The sequence below is a fragment of the Rosa rugosa genome, chromosome 1, assembly GCF_958449725.1.
Source record: "Rosa rugosa chromosome 1, drRosRugo1.1, whole genome shotgun sequence".
NCBI classification, from domain to species: Eukaryota; Viridiplantae; Streptophyta; class Magnoliopsida; order Rosales; family Rosaceae; genus Rosa; species Rosa rugosa.
Window position 1 is genome coordinate 36,156,627 of NC_084820.1, and position 19,497 is coordinate 36,176,123.

The 19,497-nt window shown below is 37.3% G+C and overlaps 1 protein-coding gene across 1 annotated transcript; it reads right to left on the minus strand.

Moving 5' to 3' along the window:
• Positions 1-15,701: 15,701 nt before the first annotated feature.
• LOC133724768 (ethylene-responsive transcription factor ERF053-like) lies at positions 15,702-18,194 on the minus strand. Its single transcript, XM_062151617.1, has one exon. It carries the CDS (start codon positions 17,835-17,837, stop codon positions 16,422-16,424), a length of 1,416 nt encoding a protein of 471 aa, XP_062007601.1. The 5' UTR covers positions 17,838-18,194; the 3' UTR covers positions 15,702-16,421.
• Between the last annotated feature and the right edge of the window lie 1,303 nt (positions 18,195-19,497).

The window sequence follows — 19,497 nt, forward strand, 5'->3', positions numbered from 1 at the left end:
ATCAACTATCTCACAAATCGTGGTTTTTCCATATTTGTCTGGAATCCAGTTCTTGATCTTCGTGTTCTCATGGAACCAGTATTGTAAACACAAATTAATTTTGTTAGTAAATGAAGTATTGACCCCCAATAATCTTTCATTGGGGGGCAATAATCTCCAATAAATGTATTGTATAAAAAACAAAACTTAATTAGAATATTAAAATAACAATCTTGTACTTACATAGATCAGAAGTAGGTAGTCGGAAAGAGTCATCGACTTCTCTTTTTTGTACTTCTGAAGTCCATCTAGTAGAAAAGCTATTATCATCTTTGCCCAATTGAATTGGCTGATGTTGTTGATGTCTTCGCGTACACTGTTAAAGTCCTAAGTTATAGTTGTTACTGTTCTGCTGAAGAAGAATGTAGCGAACAAGTACATGATGATGAGTGCAGCTATTTTCTCAGGATATTGCTTTTTCTTCTTGTCCAACTCCTCTACCAGTTTCTTCTCTACTTCAATTTTGACCACAGAATCTTTCATCACATTCTTGTCAAAAATTGTAGACTCTTTATGCTCCTCTTTACTCAACTTCGTGTTCAGTTCCAATTCCATGCCTTCGGTAAGCAGGTCAAACAATACTTTTACATCCTGCACTGTTATTTCCATTTCCTTGTCTCCAAATACGAACTTGTTCTTCTTCTTATCTTCATGATTATTTCCAGGTTGATAGGAGCATTTTAATGTGACGTTTTAAATGTTATTTCCTCATATTTACTTAGTTATTTCCTTAAATAAATCCTTATTCTTTAGGAAAGTTTCTATTTTTAGTAATTTAAATAAAAGTTTCTATTTTTATGTCCCATTGAGCAAATGAAGCTGAAATGAGCTCAAAGGAGAAAGAAAAGCTAGAAAATGTTGGAGATGGCTAAGGCAAGGCACAAGGGCTGCAAAAGTGAGCTGAAAAGAAGAAATGAAGTTTTCCTGGTCCAACCAGGAAATCCTGATTCAACCATGAAATCCTGTTCAAAAGAGGAAACTTTGTCAAAGCAAGACTCCTGAGTTAACTAGGAAGCATTGTCAGAAAAATGAAGACAAATGGCGAAATATGAGGAGTCCTGAAGGCACTAGTAGACCACATGGCTTGAAGATGGTGTAAGAAAGCTCAAGATTCTTCTAGAACACTTGTGAATTTCGGCAAATAAAGAGACCTAAGTATACTAGGGTTTCTTGGACACAAAATGAGTGAATTTTAAGTGAAATAATTGTTTTTGCCGTGAGATATATAAGGGGGTATAAAAAGTGACGTTTTTGGGACTCAAAATATGTCCAGATACATTCCTGGAGAATTTCAAGGGATTGCAACAAGAAAAGGTCCAAAACAAGTCCAGATTCATTATCCAGATTCATTGTCCAGGTTCATTCCTATTTCCTTGGTCGTTCCCTATATATAGCACCACTCCCTTGGACGTTTTTCACAACTTCTCCCCCTCAGAAAAATTCCCAACGTCCAAACTCTCTCACTCCATTCTCTAGTTTCAAGTCTCTGCGTTTTCAAGCAAGGAGAGGAAGAAGAAGAAGAAGCCGTGAAGCTCCTAGCTGCCATCATCCACCTTGAAGCCGTGAAGATTTGAAGCTTGCTTTCAAGATTCAAAGTCCAACGTCTCAAGCTCTCCATCACCATCTCCATTCACGGTGTAATTCAATCTTTTTCCTTGTAACCTCTTTTGGTTTCTTTGTTTGAATTCGTATTAACTTGATTCTAGTTAACATAAACGTTTAGGGCAAAGTTTAAGCCCAATTCTATGTTTGAATAAAAATTTTGATTCCTATAAGTTGTGATTCTAAGTTGCTTTTGTGAGTTTGTTCAATTGATTTTGCTTGATTGATATCTTTTACATGTTTATCTTATTTGGGTCGACACTTATAGGATTTTCATGTAATTGGTGCTAGATTTAGGTTAACGATTCACCTAATAGTTTTGTAACCCTAAATCAAAAGTAGTAAAGACTTTGGACAAAAGTCGAAATCAATTGAAGAGGATTGCAAATAGATGAACTTATTCATACTAGGTTGTGCACTCAAGTTGATAACCTTTTGATAGCGCTAAGGACAAGCGCGCAATTTAACCCTGCAAAATGTAGTTGTCAGTATAGAATAAGTAGGGATCGTTCTAGCCGGGGATTGAGGGTACACCTGTAATTGCAAAAATAAATTAATAAAAGTAAAAAGTATTATTTACAAAAAGAACATATACAAATAACGAAATAAAAGGGGGTTTAAGAATTAGATAGAATTTCAAAAATTAAAATAAATAAAAGAAAGAAAATATAAAAACACATGTACAAGAATGAAACGTAAGAAACAAAGATCAAAATCAATTCCATGTAATCAAATTCGATTCAAACCCTATAATTGATCATCTAAGTCATGAGAAAGAAGTTAATCATGTGAAACATTTGACGCAAATGATTTCCCATATTTTACTTTCCTTTACTAATTAACCTAAGTGAAAGCACCTAGATCAATCCTCTTAAACATGCAATCAAAGTCTAGAAAGCTAGCTAATCAAAACATGTTCAACGCAAGAAGCATAGAGAAAGCTTATCAACTTAAGTGCACAACCTAGTATGAATAAGTTCACCTATTTGCAATCCTCTTCAATTGAATTCGACCTTTGTCCAAAACCTTTACTACTTGTGATTTAGGTTCACAAAACTATTAGGTGAATCGTTTACCTAAATCTAGCACCAATTACATGCAAATCCTATAAGTGTCGACCCAAATAAGATAAACATATAAAAGTTTTCTGTCAAGCAAATTCAATCGAACAAACTCACATAAGCAACTTAGAATCACAATTATAGAATTCGAAAACTTTATTTAAACATAGAAATTGGGCTTAAACTTTGCCCTAAACGTTATTGTTAACTAGAAACAAATTCCTACGAAATCAAACAAGGAAATCAAAAGATTACAAGGAAAAATAATGAATTACACCGTGAGTGGAGATGGAGATGGAGAGATTGATGGTTGGATCTTGAATCTTGGAAGCAAGCCTTCAAGGTGGACGATGGAGGATATGATCTTCACGGCTCCTTCTTCTTCCTCTCCTTGCTTGAAAACGCAGAACTTTGCAACTAGAGAATGGAGAGGGAGGGAGAGCTTATGACGTTATGGAGGATTTTCTGAATGAAAGTGTGTGTTTAAACGTCAAGCATAGGGGGGTTTATATAGGGGGACGGCCAAGCTTCATGATCCTTCTTTTAATTTCCCAAGGAATTAATCTGATTATGCCACACAGCTTTAACCAATCACATAGCGCCACGTCAGCTCTGTTGTGTCATCCAACCAATCAAAAAGCTCCAAAATCAATCCCTAATATATTGTTGCCGAATTTCCAAGGATTATTTCTGATTTTATTCATAAATTTCGGCCAAATATCTAGGCATGAACTTAGACAATGTATCTGGACGCATTTTGGACATTTTCTCCCTTAAATCTCTCCATGGCTTTATCCTTAATGTCCTCCCCTTGATTTTCTCTTGATTTTCACATTAATACTGCAGATTTTAATTCCTTAATTTCGGCCAACACATCTTGAGGAAATTGAGGGATGAATCTGGACTTGTTTTGAGCCTTATCTTGTTGCACAATCCCATGAAACTCTCCCAAGATTTTCTCAACGTAATCTCCTTGATTCTCTCCTTGATTTTCACATTATCTCCATCATTTCCCATGGCAAAAATCAGATTTAATCTCCCAAAATATCTCCAACGTCATCTTCAAGCCATGTGGTCTCCTAATGCCTTGAGGTTTCCTAGCCTCATCAGGATTCCTACATTGACTGGGATTCCTAGTCGGACCAGGAAAACTCCATTTCTTCATTTCAGCTCATTTCTGCATCCCTTGTGCCTTGCCTTTGTCATCTCCAATGTCTCACATCCTTCATGTGTCTTTAAGCTCTTTTCCTTGTCATTTATTCCAATGTACCTAGAAAATAGAAACTAAATTAAAAATGATTAAGTAAAGGAAATAACTAAGAAAAATATGAGGAAATAATTATTAAAACGTCGCATAAAAATGCTCCTATCACCTTTCTTCATGCTTATTGTGTTGGACATGTATTGATTAGCTAGCTTTTTAGACTTTGATTACATGTTTAATAGGATTAATTTAGGTGCTTTCACTTGGATTAATTTACTTACGGAAAGTAAAATATGGGAGATCATTTGCTTTGAATGTTTCACATGATCAACTTCTCTCTCATGACTTAGATTATCAACTATAGGATTTTAATTGAATTCAATCATATGGATTTGGTTTTGATCGATCTTTGTTTCTGGCGTTCCACTTTTTTATATATGTTTGTACATTTTCTTTATTTTGTTTATTTTAATTTTCGAAACCCTGATGTTAAAACTCCCCTTTGTTTCGTTATTTTGTATATATCCCTTGTTTTATTTTTGTAAATATTATACTTTGTACTTTTATTGATTCTTTATTTATTTTACAATGACAGGTGTACCCTTAATCCCCGGTCCGAACGATCCCTATTTACCATATACTAACGATGACATTTTGCAGGGTTAAATTGTGTTCTACTTTTAGCTTGTCACAGGTCTACCTCATGCTTGTGTGCAGCTGATTTTCAGGAAGCATTTGCTCAACAAAAGGTTGTATCATCCCCCAGAATACAATACTCCTTAATATTTCCCGAGTTGCTTGTATTTTACTCTTGTGCGTATCAATCAATCTCCAAAATGCACTCAAAGTACATTTATGTTTCCTGCAGTCAATCTTGGTTATGTTTTCTTATTTTTTCTTCGTTTTCTGTTTTTCTTCTTTCGTCTTCCTTCTGTCTTTCTTTGCCTTCTCCTCTTTTGTCTTGCATACGTTATTAATTTGTGAAAATCAGGGGCGCCCCTGAGGGTATGCAGGTAGTGCCGCCGCACAAGGCCTCTGAAAATTGGAGGCCTCCGACTTTGAGTTTCGAGTATATATAGGTATAAATGAATATAATTAATTTAGTTCCCCATCCATGCATAGAATCTTGTGTAGTCTAGTTGGTACTTGGTAGGCTGGCCAAGGCGCGCGCAGGTTTTATATTCTTGTCACGGGTTCGACTCCCAGACTTCCATTTTTAATCTTCTTTTCTCCTCCTTTTTTATTTTTTTAAACCTTCCGTGTCCTTGATTTTTTTTTTTCTTTTCTCTTTTCTTTTTTAATCTTCCTTTTTTCTTTTTTCTTCCTTTTTCTTTCACTCTCCGTGTCCCTGATTTTCTTTTTCTTCTCTCTTTTTCTTTGTCTTTTTTTACATCTCACATTCCTTTAGGGTTTAGGATTTTCTTTTTCCTTTTGTTAGTAGATTTTTTTTCTGGTAAGTCAGCAAATCAGATTTTTTTTTTTCCTTTTGTTACTAAGTTTTTATTAACCTTATAAAAGAGACATAAGTTTTATAACACATATTCGAAGCTGTGCCTTACCCTTAATACCAAGTTTTAATGGCTCCTACTAGAAAATTTCAATCTGGCCAAGAGAAACGCGTGAAAAAGAGAAAAGCCGAACAATTTTTGGAATCTCAAAGAGGAGCACTAGATAGATTTATTGTTAAACAACATCAGAATCAAGAAAGTGCAGATATAGTGAATGAAGAACAAACTGATTATTGGGTGCAGCAAACAAGTGCTTACGGAGGAGAGGGATACATATGAAGTTTGTTATCGTCATGAATGAATTAGGAGTTATAGTCTCGTTTAACATTATTTGAAACTTTCTTAGTTATTTTGATTAGTTGTTTGAGAATAATTTTTATATTATTGAATGATTTTGTCATAACATTTTTTTATTGTACCCATTCTTTTTTCTTTTTCTTTTTTTTTTAAATCATTATGCAATGAACATAAAGCTTCTGCCAAATTTTTGCACTAGGTCTCTGAATTCTCAGGACCGGCCCTGGTGAAAATGCTCTCCATCATTCTATGGAAGCGTCAGTTTTTATTTTATTTTTATTTATCTAAAAGTTTTGTTTAGTTTTTTTTTTTCTTTTTTTTGAAAGGGTTTTCATTGAAAATTTAAACGACTATAATCGTTTTCATTTTTGATGGAAATTACTAGCAAATGATGTGGACCAATTGAAATGATAGGTCACATAAGCCGAGAGTTTCAAAGAGAAAGAGAATACGAGGTTTCTCTAGTCAAATTAAATCTATTAAGACCTTCCTTTAATAGCTACCTACAATAACCCTATAGTTTCAGGCAAGAATATAGAAAGCCATCAAGTGGTGCTGTCGTGCAATGCGGCAGAGGCTGTTGCTAGCTTAGAATTTTTACTCTGCTAGGGTATAGATGGTTGCTTTCTTTATAGTTTAGTTTCTTTGGTTATAGGTTAGTTCAAATAAGCCCTATCTTCGTTTAGTTAGAACTTTGGAGTTTAGTTTTTAGATGGTTTTTAAGGTTGGGGAGTGTGAATTATACAGACCTCAAATGTGCCCATCATGTCCAAACAAAAATTAAAGGGAGTGTGAAATTTCACTTCTCACTTTATAATCCGCATTCCATGTTTCATTTTTTAGTAATTTATAATTTTGTCTTCAGTAACTGTTTTTTAAAGGAAATAGAATCATGTTCCACTAAAATACCAACAACCTCAAGTGGTTAAGTTAGAGTAATTCTAAAATCCCTCATAATACATCTTGATGCACAAATCAAATCTGCACAAAGCAAAAAGGACTAAAAAATAATAAAAATAAAAAAAATAAAAGAGAAAAATGCAAAAAGAAAAAACCCCACACCTATCCAATCCTAAATCACAGCCACTGTCTTGACAAGTGTTGACGCCTAAGACCTTTCTGGTCATCGCCACTCATCAACCAGCAAACAGCTATGACCAAGGGTTGACGCTTATCCAACTCTAAATGACAACCACTGTCTTGACGAGCATTGACGCCTAAGACCTTTTTGGTGTACATCGTCACTCATCAACCAGCAAACAGCTACGACTAAGGGCAGAGGTAAGAGCAACTATTCAAAGCAAAAAAAAAAAACCAAAACAGGGCTTTGCCACTCCCCCAGAAAGCCCACTACAGGCCTGATCCAATAGAGAAAAAGCGAAAGGAGAATGGGCTAGCCCAGCTAGGCCACAAACAGCAACCCATGCAGGCGGAGGCCCTGCACCTCGCCTCTCCACAACATCCTACAACGAACCTCTATAGGAATAGCATCCCATTACCATTCCTGCGGCCGGCCTCTGTCCTCCACCATCGCCGAAGCTAGGGAGAAAGTCCCTTGGGCCCCGACCAGGAAATCAAACGACGGTCAGAACCGTCTCCTCAAAGTCACCGCCGTAAAGCCTATCGCACCCCTAAGAACATAGTTGCCTCACCACCACGATCGTTGCCTCAACACCAGAGCCGCAGCACCCAAGGGAGATATGCATCTGAGCTGAAGCTACTACCTGGATCGAGAACCGCCGTAGCTGTACAGAAGCACTGCAGCCTCACCTAATCGCGCCGCTGCCATGCCCGTCGCCGCACACCTTCCTCTTTTCGAAGTGTCATTGCCTGGTCTGGGGAACGAAGGTTCACCGCCGCTATGAGCACGAAACCCTAGGTTTCGGCTGCCGAGGTCACTCCGAAACTCACGAAGGCCTCTTATTTACTATGTAGTATGTTAGGTGGTTAGTCGGTATATTTTTGTCTTTTTATAAAAATTTCAATAAAAAAAGAATGAATGAATGTGAATTGTATAGTAAAGAGAGTGGATTTCACACTTTAAAATTTAAAATGATTATATTTGGTGGCTGCCACTCCGTGACATCCTTTGAGGTTGAGTTAATGTAGAAAAATACTTTAGGTTTGATTGATTATATTAATGTCTAAATCATGACCATTTATTCCGATTTCTAATTAAGATATTATTATCTTGTTTCATTGGCTTGTCACTACTTCATCCTTATCGTGCCGTCACAAATAACAAATGTATTGATCTTATGGGACGGCGATTTCAGCTCCATTATCGATCATCTCAATTTTTTTTTCCATGGCAAAGTAAATACACGTTATAAACAGAAAGATCTTTCACAGTAAAATATTGAACTAACCTCGGCATTCTATTCTTAAGAAGAAGCCTATTGAATATCCTAAGCATCAAGCCAGCTAAAGCACCAAATCATGAGTGGGAAAAGAAAAATAAGAAAAAAACAATTTCAAACTGGGAGGCTAGCCACTATTCAAAGCATTGATGACAACAATTGATGTATTGTTTACAACACGTGTAGATTTTTATTAAGGTAGCAAATTCTAATATGCAACGCCAAAAATTAAACTAAAAAGAAAGAATTACAAGTAAGCGACGAGTCATCTGCATTCTTTTGTGAGCTTATCTTCATTGTATTGTTAGTCTCAAACGTTGATAATTTTACATTGTTTTTGTGATTCTTATTCTCTTCCGCATGCTTGTCATCGGTGAACAGTGGCGGAGCCAGGATTTAACTTTAAGTGGGGCACTTACAAAATATTAATACTTCATAAAAAAAAAATTTAAAATTAAAGTGATTTGTTGTAAATTGTCTAAAGTAATAAGCTAATAACTATATTAAATTTTTATAACTACATTAATTTTTTTGAAAATTTATTCAAAAGTATAACTAAGTGTTAATAACTTAATATCCAAAAGAATAATATGTATTACATATAAAATATTCAAACCCAAACAATAAAAACCAAAAAAACCAACCAGTGAGTTTCGAACCTAGACCAAATTGTTGCTGACTAAAACAGAAACCATTGAGCTAGGCATTCCACATGGTAATTAAACAAACCGGCATATATATGTACCTTGACTACATACTTCCGAATTAAAAAAAAATAAAAACTCAGTGGGTCACGGGACCCACTGGGCCCCAACGTGGCTCCGCCACTGTCGGTGAACATTAGATATGGTCCATTGTAGATGGTTTTGAGGATTCGTTTGCCAAATTTGTATAATCTAGACTTATTTGGCTTGGTTATGGGTTGCTCGTCATGTATTTTTGCTACAATTGTGGTATTTGTAACAGAAGTACCAAAGGAAAATTATATACCATAAATAATAAGAAATTATAGAAAATAAAAAAACTCAAAATTTAAAATAATGTTCGTAAGAGATCACATATAATAAAAGAAGATTTTAGAGTTTTTTTTTAATCACAATTAAATTGATTATTCATTTATCTCAAGTCAGAATTGTCATTACATATTTTTTTTTTTTCGTTGCCATTATGTAGATATACATTAGACAAACAAGAAGTTGTAGTGGTACCACGGTGGTACATAGGAATAGGTCCACTACTGAACTTTTCCACTCACTTATTTCTAACAAGCCTATCACATTATGAAACATAAACATAGTACATAGACCCACTACAAACATAAAGAATATAAGTGTGATTAGCTATGTCATTTCTCTTGGATCCCAAATACGAAACCATATAGTACCAGATCCCAAAACTTTAAGCCTCAAATCAGGATTTCATTTGAGCAATCCACCTTGTTTGGATATACACAAAAAAATTGGCACCCAAACAAAATTGGGCCTCCAACGTGAGTTGGACCACAAAACTAATCTGGGCACCCAACCCAAATTGGGCTCACCCTCTTCTGATCACAATTGCGAGCAACGCCACCACCGCACATGTGGAATGCAGGTCACCTCGTCTTCGAACCCTCAGACTGAGGGTTTCTTTAGCTGGTTGAAGCCCTCATATTGTCCCTATAGCCTTTTCCTAGAGTACAAAGTTCCACGCCACTACCGCAGTCGCATAGCCCTTTGCCGTCGATTTCTCTGGGCATCTAAACCATGTCTTGGCCATGAACGGACCATCTGCATCTTCATCATCCCTATCTAGCCTGATCCAATCCGTGTCGGTAACACCAGCCACTTCACGGCCTTGAGCCGTTTTCTGCTTGGTCAGGCCCACCTGGGATCCTGATTGAAATCTTCCTTGGCTAATAGTATCTAAACCAAGAGTCCGGGGATTACATTATTTTATTCAAACGCTATGAGGCTCATCGAATAAAGTCAACTTTGGATTGCCGGAAGAAGGCAGCGAGGGGTAGAGAAGGATACTCTGCTTGGTGTTGGCATCGACCGCCACTGTTGAGATCCCTAGACATGACAGCTAGGATTTGATCAAGTTTGGAAGAGGATCCATCGCATTGGAAGGTAAAAATAAAGGGTCCTTGACCCAAAACACCAAATTGACCAAAATTATCACACTTACCTCAACAACAGATTTTTTTTTCCCACTAACCTAATTTAAAGAGAAATGGCAAATTTTCCCTCATCTTAATTAATACACTACAACCACTGCCATGTCACACACACACACACACACACTCTCTCTCCCCTTAGATTCCGAACCCGACGCCTCTGAGGCCGGCTCGCTCCACGACGGAAGCTCTGGTGAGTACTCTCTCGCGACGGCGCTGCAGGTCGTCGTTCTCGAGTTCGGCACAGTAAGGAATCAGAATTCTCTCTTTCCGATCTGTACTGTTTCCGCACTCTCACTGGATCCACCACTCACCGGTAGAAGACGGCATCGACGTACTCATCTAACTCAGTCTCGATACATCCGGTCTCTCTCTCTCTCTCCACCTCCGGCGCAGCGCTTATCGCAGACGACATGACAAACTCCGGCATCATCCATGCCTAAAGAAGACGTAGAAGCTCCGGTCGGAGCTACCTCATTGGAGTCGAACAGTTGGTAGGCAATCTCAGAGTCGGAGCTCCGAAGCACGGGCGAGAAACGCATCCAGCTCTTGACGTGGGTGGCCAGAGCATTTTCTGGGTGCCAGTCAATTTTTTTTTTTTTTTTTTTGGTAAAGTGAGGTCAAAAGGCCCAGAAAGAAAGAAAAAAAAAGTTTTATTGAGGGCAATAAATGTCTATTGGGAGGCAAGAAATGTTTTGAATTGATGTAATCTCTTCATTTTTTTTTTTTCTTAATCAAGTTTTATTTATCTAATTTTAGGAAGATTAATTCCCATTCTGGCAATCGAAATGTCTATTGGGGGCAATAAAAGTCAATTGGGGGGACCTATGAAATCTCTCTGGCCCCTATGAAATCTCCAACGACCTTCTGGGGACCTCCGGCGGGGTTTCATAAACTTTTATTGCCCCCAATAAAGGTCTATTGGGGGGCAATAAAGGTTTATTGGGTGGGAGTGGGGGGAATAAACCTCTCCGGTGACCTATGAGATCTCCTACGGTCTCTTTGAAGACATCCGGCAGCCAGCGATCGGTGATCGGATTTCGGCGACAGGTGATGGGACTCCGGCGAAGTCTCCTATGGCTTCTCACTCTTCAATTCTCTCTCTCTCTCTCTCTCTCTCTCTCTCTCTCTCTCTCTCTCTCTCTCTCTCTCTCTCTCTCTCTCTCTCTCTCTCTCTCTCTCTCTCTCTCTCTCTCTCTCTCTCTCTCTCTCTCTCTCTCTATATATATATATATATATATATATATATATGTAACAAAGGGTGAGGGCCAAAACAGTCTCAAAAATTATTTAAAAAAAATTAATTGAGTATTAAGAAAGACCTTATTAGAGAGTTTATGGGTAAGTGGGAAAAAAAAATAAGTGGCTGGTGTAAGGGGGGGAAAGTCCATAGAATTAAGGTAAATGGTCAAACACCCTATATAAAATAAAGTCTTGTGAAGATTTTAGAGTTTAACAACAATACACTATACATAAATGTAGTCGACCGCTGCGATGATCATTTATGTTAATTATATTAATGTCATTAGGGTTAACCGAGTGATGTGGAGGGTGGAAATTAGTTAGGACTCAACTAATTTCCGAGTTAGTAAGTGACCACTAATATAGCTTCTCTCTAACTCATGAACTTATATTTTATCTTTTTGTTCACCATATAGGATCCAGATCCTCTAAAGTTAGAGGGTTGTGAATTTACATGAAGTTCATTAAATCTTGATGCTCTAAATGATCTAATGGTGTCAAAGTTCGCCACATCATATTCAGCCAAATTTAAAGTTTTTATAGCCTAACTTGCCGTTACCTCCGTTAGAGAAAGAAAAAAAAATCTCTTCTTCATGAACATGATCTATTCTTTTCTTCATGAATATGATCGATCTGGGTTCTATCCCTTCTTCTAAGCTCTCTTTTTGTCCTTTTTCCCTCAATTTCTCTCAAGAAAAGGGCTTTTCAGATAATAATCTTAATTGATCTTCTATCATACTTCCTTTAATCTTTTTCTCTGCGCTTCAATGGACAGATTTTCAATTCATTCTCTGTAGATCCATTTTGTTCTATATATAGTTTAAAGTTTATACTCATGAATACGAAACAAAAGGGACTCATTCGAATAAAGAAAAGAAGGTTAACCATATTGAATAAAACCATGCTTTACCTAAGAAGAAAAAAACACTATAAGCAGTACTTAGGCCTGTTTTCAAAGACGACAAATTGAAAAAAAAAAACAAAAAAACATATGTCTTTGTTTATGTAGAGCAAATTGAGTTTATCCAAAGAGAAAATTAATCAAATTGAACTTACCTAATAATTATATAGAGCAAAACTTCTTTGGATGTTCAAATCTAAAATTCAATGTCATTTCTTAAGAGGACTTGAGGAAGAAAAGAAGAGAGCAAAGTGAGAGAGCTTAGAAGGCATAGAACCCTACTTTAACAAAAAAAGAAGGCATGGAACCCAGATCATGTTCCCGAAGAAGAAAACTGTTAGTACTTTTTTTTTTTTTGTAACTTAGGTAACAGCAAGTTAAGCTATAAAATTTGTAAATTTGGCTGAATATGATGTGGTGAACTTTGATACCATTAGATCATTTAAAGCATCAAGATTTAATGAACTTAACATAAATTCACAAACCTCTAACTTTAGAGAAGCTGGATCCCACCATATATACAAAGGAGAATTACACAAATGGTCACTCAATTATGACTCATTCGACACTTTGATAACTCAATTTCAAATATATCATTTTAGTCACTCAATTATTACTCTGTTAATTACTTTAGCTACATTACTATATCCTCCGTTAAAGTCTCAGTTAAATAGACGATATTTTTATCAATATGCATTTTTTAGAGGGTAATTTTACCAAAACCTCACTTTTGTTACTTCTCTCAATCATTCAAATTTATACTTCTCAATTTTTTGTGATTGGTTGAACAAAAATATCTTTGATATTATAGTAAAAAAAAAAAATTTAACAAAAAAAATTAACGGAGTTACTAAAGTGAATAACAAAGTTAAAATTTAGTGACCAAAGTGTCAAACAAGTAAAAGTTGAGTGACCATTTGTGATATTCTTCCTATATACAAATAAATTTAAAGTTTGTCTTAAGTGTGGTGATAGGAGCTTATTAATGCGACGTTTTAATAGTTAACTTCCCATATTTTGCTTAGTTATTTCCTTTACTTAATCATTTTTAATTTAGTTTCTATTTCTAGGTACATCGGAGAAAATGACAAGGAAATGAGCTTAAAGACACATGAGAAGGACACAGACGTTGGAGATGATAAAGGCAAGGCACAAGGGATGCAGAAATGAGCTTAAATGAAGTTTTCCTGGTCCAGCCAGGAAATCTTGATCCGACCAAGAAATCCTGGTCCGACTAGGAAACCCAGTCAAAGTAGGAATCTTGGGTCAACTAGGAAACATGATCGAAGAAATGAAGAAAAATGGTGAAAAATGCAGAGTTCTAGTTGGACTAGGAAACCTACTCCTGCCAGGACAAGGAATCCTAATGACACAAGGAGTCCCAGTTGAACTAGGAAAGCAAAAGAAGATTCCGGAAGGTTCAAGAACATTTCATGTGAAGAGCCCTACTTGGACTAGGAGTCCTGATGACAATAGTATACCTGGGTGGACTAGGAGAGCCCAAGAACAAGCTCAAAACGTCCTCTACAAAGGTGATATGGATTGGGAGTCATTTTTTACAAGAAAAGATGGTTAAAAATCACATCTGGAGTCTGTATTAGACATAGACTGATTTTGGCCGAATTTCAAGTATATATCTGGATAATGACATCTCAATTAAATCCTAAATGCATCTAGACATGATTGTGGCCAAAGGGAGACTTCTACAGATAATGAAGGAGAATTTCAAGGGATTACAACAAGCAGAAAGGTTGAAAACAAGTCCAGATACATTCCTTGATGTCCACATTCATTCTTGGCCGAAATTGAAGAGATAAATCAGAAATTATTTATTTAAATTCGGCAAAAATATAATCTCCCTTAAATCAAGGTGTTAAATTGGAGGCTTCTATTCCTTGATGTCCACATTCATTCTTGGCCGAAATTGAAGAGATAAATCAGAAATTATTTATTTAAATTCGGCAAAAATATAATCTCCCTTAAATCAAGGTGTTAAATTGGAGGCTTCTCATTGGTTGGATGACATAGCAAAGCTGACGTGGAATTAATTGGTTGGTTGGAGCTATGTGGCGCAAGCAGATAATTCCTAGAAATTAAAAGAAGGATCCAGAAGCCCCAGACGTCTCCTATATATAGATGCACCCTGCAAGCCTCATACACTACTTCTCCCATAATTCTAAACACCAAAAATTATCTCCATTCTCTAGTCTTCAGAAGCTCTGCGCGCCAACCAAGGAGGAGAAGAAGTCATGCAATACATCAAGATCCTAGCCGCCATCTACCATTGTGTCGTCCCTAGAAGAGTGCTTGCTTTCAAAGATCTTCAAGTTTTTCGTCTCAAGGCTTTGTCATTCATCTTTCACGTTGTATTTCATACTTTCTTTTGTTTTCCTTTGTTTGATTCGTAGAGTTATGAATTCTAGTTAACATGACGTTAAGGGCAAAGTTTAAAGCCCGTTTATATGTTTTGAAATAAAATTGTGAATTCTATATGTTGATTTTTATGTTGCTTATGTGAGATTGCTTAATTGATTTTGAATTACAGAAAACTTTTATATGTATGTGTTCTTTGGTGGCCAAGTTATGATATATGCATGTAATTGGAGCTAGATTTAGGTAAACAATTCACCTAATAGTTTTGTGAACCTAAATCATAAGTAGTAAAGGCTTTGGACAAAAATCGAAATCAATTAAGGAGAATTGCAAATAGATTAACTTTTTCATACTAGGTTGTGCACTTTGGTTGACATCCTTTCTTTGTTCGTCATGCGTTGAATGTGTTCTTGAGTAGTTAACTTTCTAGACTATGATTGCATATTCAATAGGATTAATTTAGGTGCTTTCACTCAGATTAATTATTCAAAGAAAGTAAAAAATGGGAAATCGTTTGCTTATTAACGTTTCACATGGTCAACTTCTTTCTCATGACATAGATAATCAACTATAGGAATTGTAACTGGATTTCATGCATATGATTGTAGTTTTGATCTTTATTCCTTGCGTTCCACCCCTTGTATATATGTTTTTACATTTTCTTTATTTTAATTTTCGATTTTATAATCCTAAAATCCCCTTATTTGTGTTTACTTGTATATATTTCTATTCTTTGTTTTATTTTTGTAAATAATACTTTGTACTTTTATTAATTCTTTATTTGTTCATGCAATTACAGGTGTACCTTCAATCTCCGGCTAAAACGATCTCTATTTATTCTATACTGACAACTACATTTTGTAGGATTAAATTACGCGCTTATCCTTAGAATGTCATGTAGTAGTGACAGAATCTTTATTTTAAGACAGATAAAGCAACAGCAGTAGAAAGTCCAATTAGAAACTAGAAATTGAAGGATCACTACGATGATGATTGAAATACAGTGAAATTTTAGTACAAGTGATAGACGTCATAGCAGGCATAAGTACAGTAAGCAACATAACCATAACGATATAAATGCGAAATGCAGAAAATCTAACTATAAATGGATTCCAATCCATCCCCTGAGCTAAAAAATGAAGCTGGCGATGGACGAAGAACCAGACCGACTGGAAGGAGATCACAAAACCGTCTCCAAGCTCGGCATGGGTTCAACACTAGATACAGAATACTGAAATGAGTCTGCCCAAGTCTAACTAGATATTCTGACTCTGAAGACTAATATACTAATAATAACACACATGAACCTACTGATTGCCATTGCTGAGAGGCCTGCAAAAAAAGGCAGCCTTTGAGCAGTATCCGGCTTCTTCTACTCTACGAAGGAAGAATAGTGTACATGCAGGTGGAAATTGAAAGTCAGAACATCCCTTGTAACTTGTACTAAAAATTGACAAGGTTGCAAAGGGAAGGATCATATATAGGTGGTTTGTGAATTTGAAATGAAAAGGACTAGATCGAGTAGGAGGAGAAATAAGAGGTGGGCTAATTGTAGTGATTAGAAGATATGAAAAAGACATACGTGTGAGGGTGTGACAAGTGAAGGGAAGAACCCAAGTAGGTCGTTTGGTGTTGTGAAGTGGAAGGGAGAAGAGAAGGGAATCAGTTGTTTGAATTCAATCTTGATCTTTCCAAAAGAAGGGCTGCATGGGATATGAAGATGAAGCAGAACAAGAGTTGTCTTCCTGCTGAGGAAGTTCATGCCGGCTCGGATTATTGGCCGTAAAATGGTGATAATCATGAGATTGCAGCACAAGATTGTTGGAAGTCATGTCCAACTCTAAATCATCCCAGACAGGACTACCAGGACCCCAACCTTGTGGAATTGCATTCATCCAAGCCTCTGCCATTTCTCCCCAAGCCATTTCCTGTGTTGGGGCATCTGAAATGATCCCTCCTCCTTCGCCATGATTTTCAACCTCAGATTGCTGGCTGGCATTGGCCAAATCACTTTCACCAGTGTCATCGTCTTCCTGGGGATGTGAATATGGCGCTGGTGGAGGTGCAATTGTTTCCCTATCTGAAATTGGGACCTGTAATTGTAAATCAAGGTTTTTCAGTTGCGGCTTACCCTGGTGCCTGGATGGCTTTGAAACTTGTTGAGTCGGCACAGAAGCAGTTTCGGTTGAACTTGGAGCTGTGGAAACAGCTGCAGCATTATTATTATCTTTGTCTTTGTTGAGGAAAAGCTCAGGGAAATTAAGCCTAGCATTCTCTCCTCTCAACTTGAAAGCCTCACGGTCATAAGCCATGGCAGCATCTTCAGCGGTGTCGAAGGTGCCCAGCCAGAGGCGAGTCCTGTTTCGAGGAAGACGAATTTCAGCTACCCATTTGCCCCAATGCCTTTGCCTTACTCCCCTGTAAAGCTTACTAGTACTTACAGGCATCGCCGCTGGCCTAATACCACCACTACTATTAGCTCCTCCAAACCTGTTCATCATCATCATCCTTCCTCTTGGACTCAAATTCAAAGCATCACTCCAATACTGAAGCATTTGCTGTTGCTGCTGCTGCTGCTGCTGCCGCCAAGATATCATTTGTTGCTGCTGCGATGCGAACGATATCATCTGCTGCTGATTTTGTTGTTGCTGCTGCTGATGCTGATGCTCTACAACATGTGTACTTGGCGGAAATTGTATAGGCTGCAGACCTGTGGTCTGGAATTGGTGGGGAAATTGTATAGGTTGCTGCTGCTGCTGAGGCAGGGACCCATCAAAAGCAAAAGGAAAGACTATTCTGGAAGAAGAAGGACAACAAGAAGTGATTGATGATGTATCTGATGAACTACGAGGAGGAGAAGATGGGATATGAAATTCAGGGGGAAAAGCAGAGGATTGGTGCTGATGACTACGTTCAGGGCTCTTGATCTTCTTAAGAGGTCTATGTGACATTGAAGCTTCGTCAAAAACCGGCTTCCACTGACAACTCTCCAAAAAAAAATCACGTTCCTTGCCCTTGTCAAGGTCACAATCTCGACTTGTTTCCATCCGAGTTTCAATGTTTGATTCACCACTCCTTTTTGCTGTGGCCATGCTTAATTTTCGTCTGCTCACTTTCTCCAAAACCAAAGCAGATTCAACAGAAGTCGAGATGATGAACCAAACAGTGGAAATTCGAAAGAGAGAGCAAAATCAATACTACTACCCAGAGACAAGTTTTGGTCAATCAATAGAAAAAAAACGAAGACTCAATATAGAATCTGGGTTTCACTCTCAATATCTAATCCCATCCAACCCAAAACAGTATCGAATTCCAAAACCCATTTCAAATCTTTGAACGTAGACAGGCACAGAATGGAAGAGTTTCGGGTTTGAATTCGAAAAATTTTGGGGGCAGAGCAGCAGAGGTTTTTTTTTTTTTTTTTTTTTGTTGAGAGGGGAGGGGTTGGGTTGAGAGACGGAGGGAGAAGACGTGGTGTTTATAAGAGAGCAGATAAAGATCTGGATTCAGACTTTTTTCAAGAATATGTACCAGTGTTGGGATTGGTTGGCTTTCTTCGGGCCCCACACGCCTCATTCTACCTTTCCTTACTTCAGCTCCAATTTCCCATCTTCAACTCCCACTAGCCCACATCTGTCCTTGTTTTTTTTGGGTTCTTCTGCTTCTCACACGTCTACAACAAACAATAAACATCTCCCTGGAACAATAAATGCACGAAGGCACTAGAGAAATGAACAAATGTCTCAGCTACGTCCTATTAAATTATACGAATTACGAACCTCCTATTAAATTATAATTTACTAAATTATAACCATTGGCAGGAGATGGACTGCAATATCTTGTTGGCCGTCCGGATTCTAATAAATTAAACTTTGAGCTTAAAAAAATTTTAAATACCCTAATCAATCCTAAAGAAGCGTGTTAAAAAAACACGTGAAATAAACAAAAGTAAGGGCTGAATAAGATTACTAGAGTAGAAAAACGACTGTTTTGTTTTAATAGAGTTAAGAAAAGGAAATTATTAGAGTTTTGGTCTCTCACCGTCCAAGCTTCCTAAAGACAAAACAGTATGATTAATGGTAGGTGATTATGATCCAGATGGTATGCGAAATGGGCAAAACGAAAAGATGCAGAGGTTATTTCAGAGTAGTAGGTTTAAAATGAACAAGGTCTGGAAAAGAGAAGTCAATAAGGGTTTAATCCACGTAAGGGTCTCCCACTTTCGGTGGAAGCATTAGAAAATTGGTCTTGTTCCACAAGTCAACAAACAAAAAAACATATAACAATTCGACGACCACAATTTTGGTCGGTGAGAATCGGCACGTGTCGGTGGTCCACTTCTCATCTAATCATTTTCTTTTTTTTTTATCAACATATGTTCAAATCCACTAGGGAAAGTTGTTCGTTGTTTTGAAATATCTAAATCATAGATATTTTGGAAGCAACGAAACTGGAGAAGTACTCTGACGATAGAAGCATTAAAGGGCGAGGGCGGCAAGGCCAATTCTTAGGTGCGGGTAGCCGCACCACGTGTACGGTGCGGCTGTCCAATCAAATTTCAGAAAATTTTGTCTTTGTTCCAAAATTGTCCCTGATTTTTAAATGTGAAATACCCAAAATACCCCCCTGCTAGGGGAATGATTGGCCTGCCGCACCACGTGGCGGTGCGGCTGCCCCACGCAAGAATCACTCGGGCGGCAATAAGCATGCATTGAAATGGCCCGGTAGGCGCGGGTCGGTCCAGTTCGATTT

Coding starts and splice junctions, on each gene's coding strand:
- LOC133724768 (XM_062151617.1), bottom strand. CDS start 17,837: ATGGCCACAGCAAAAAGGAGTGGTGAATCAAACATTGAAACTCGGATG.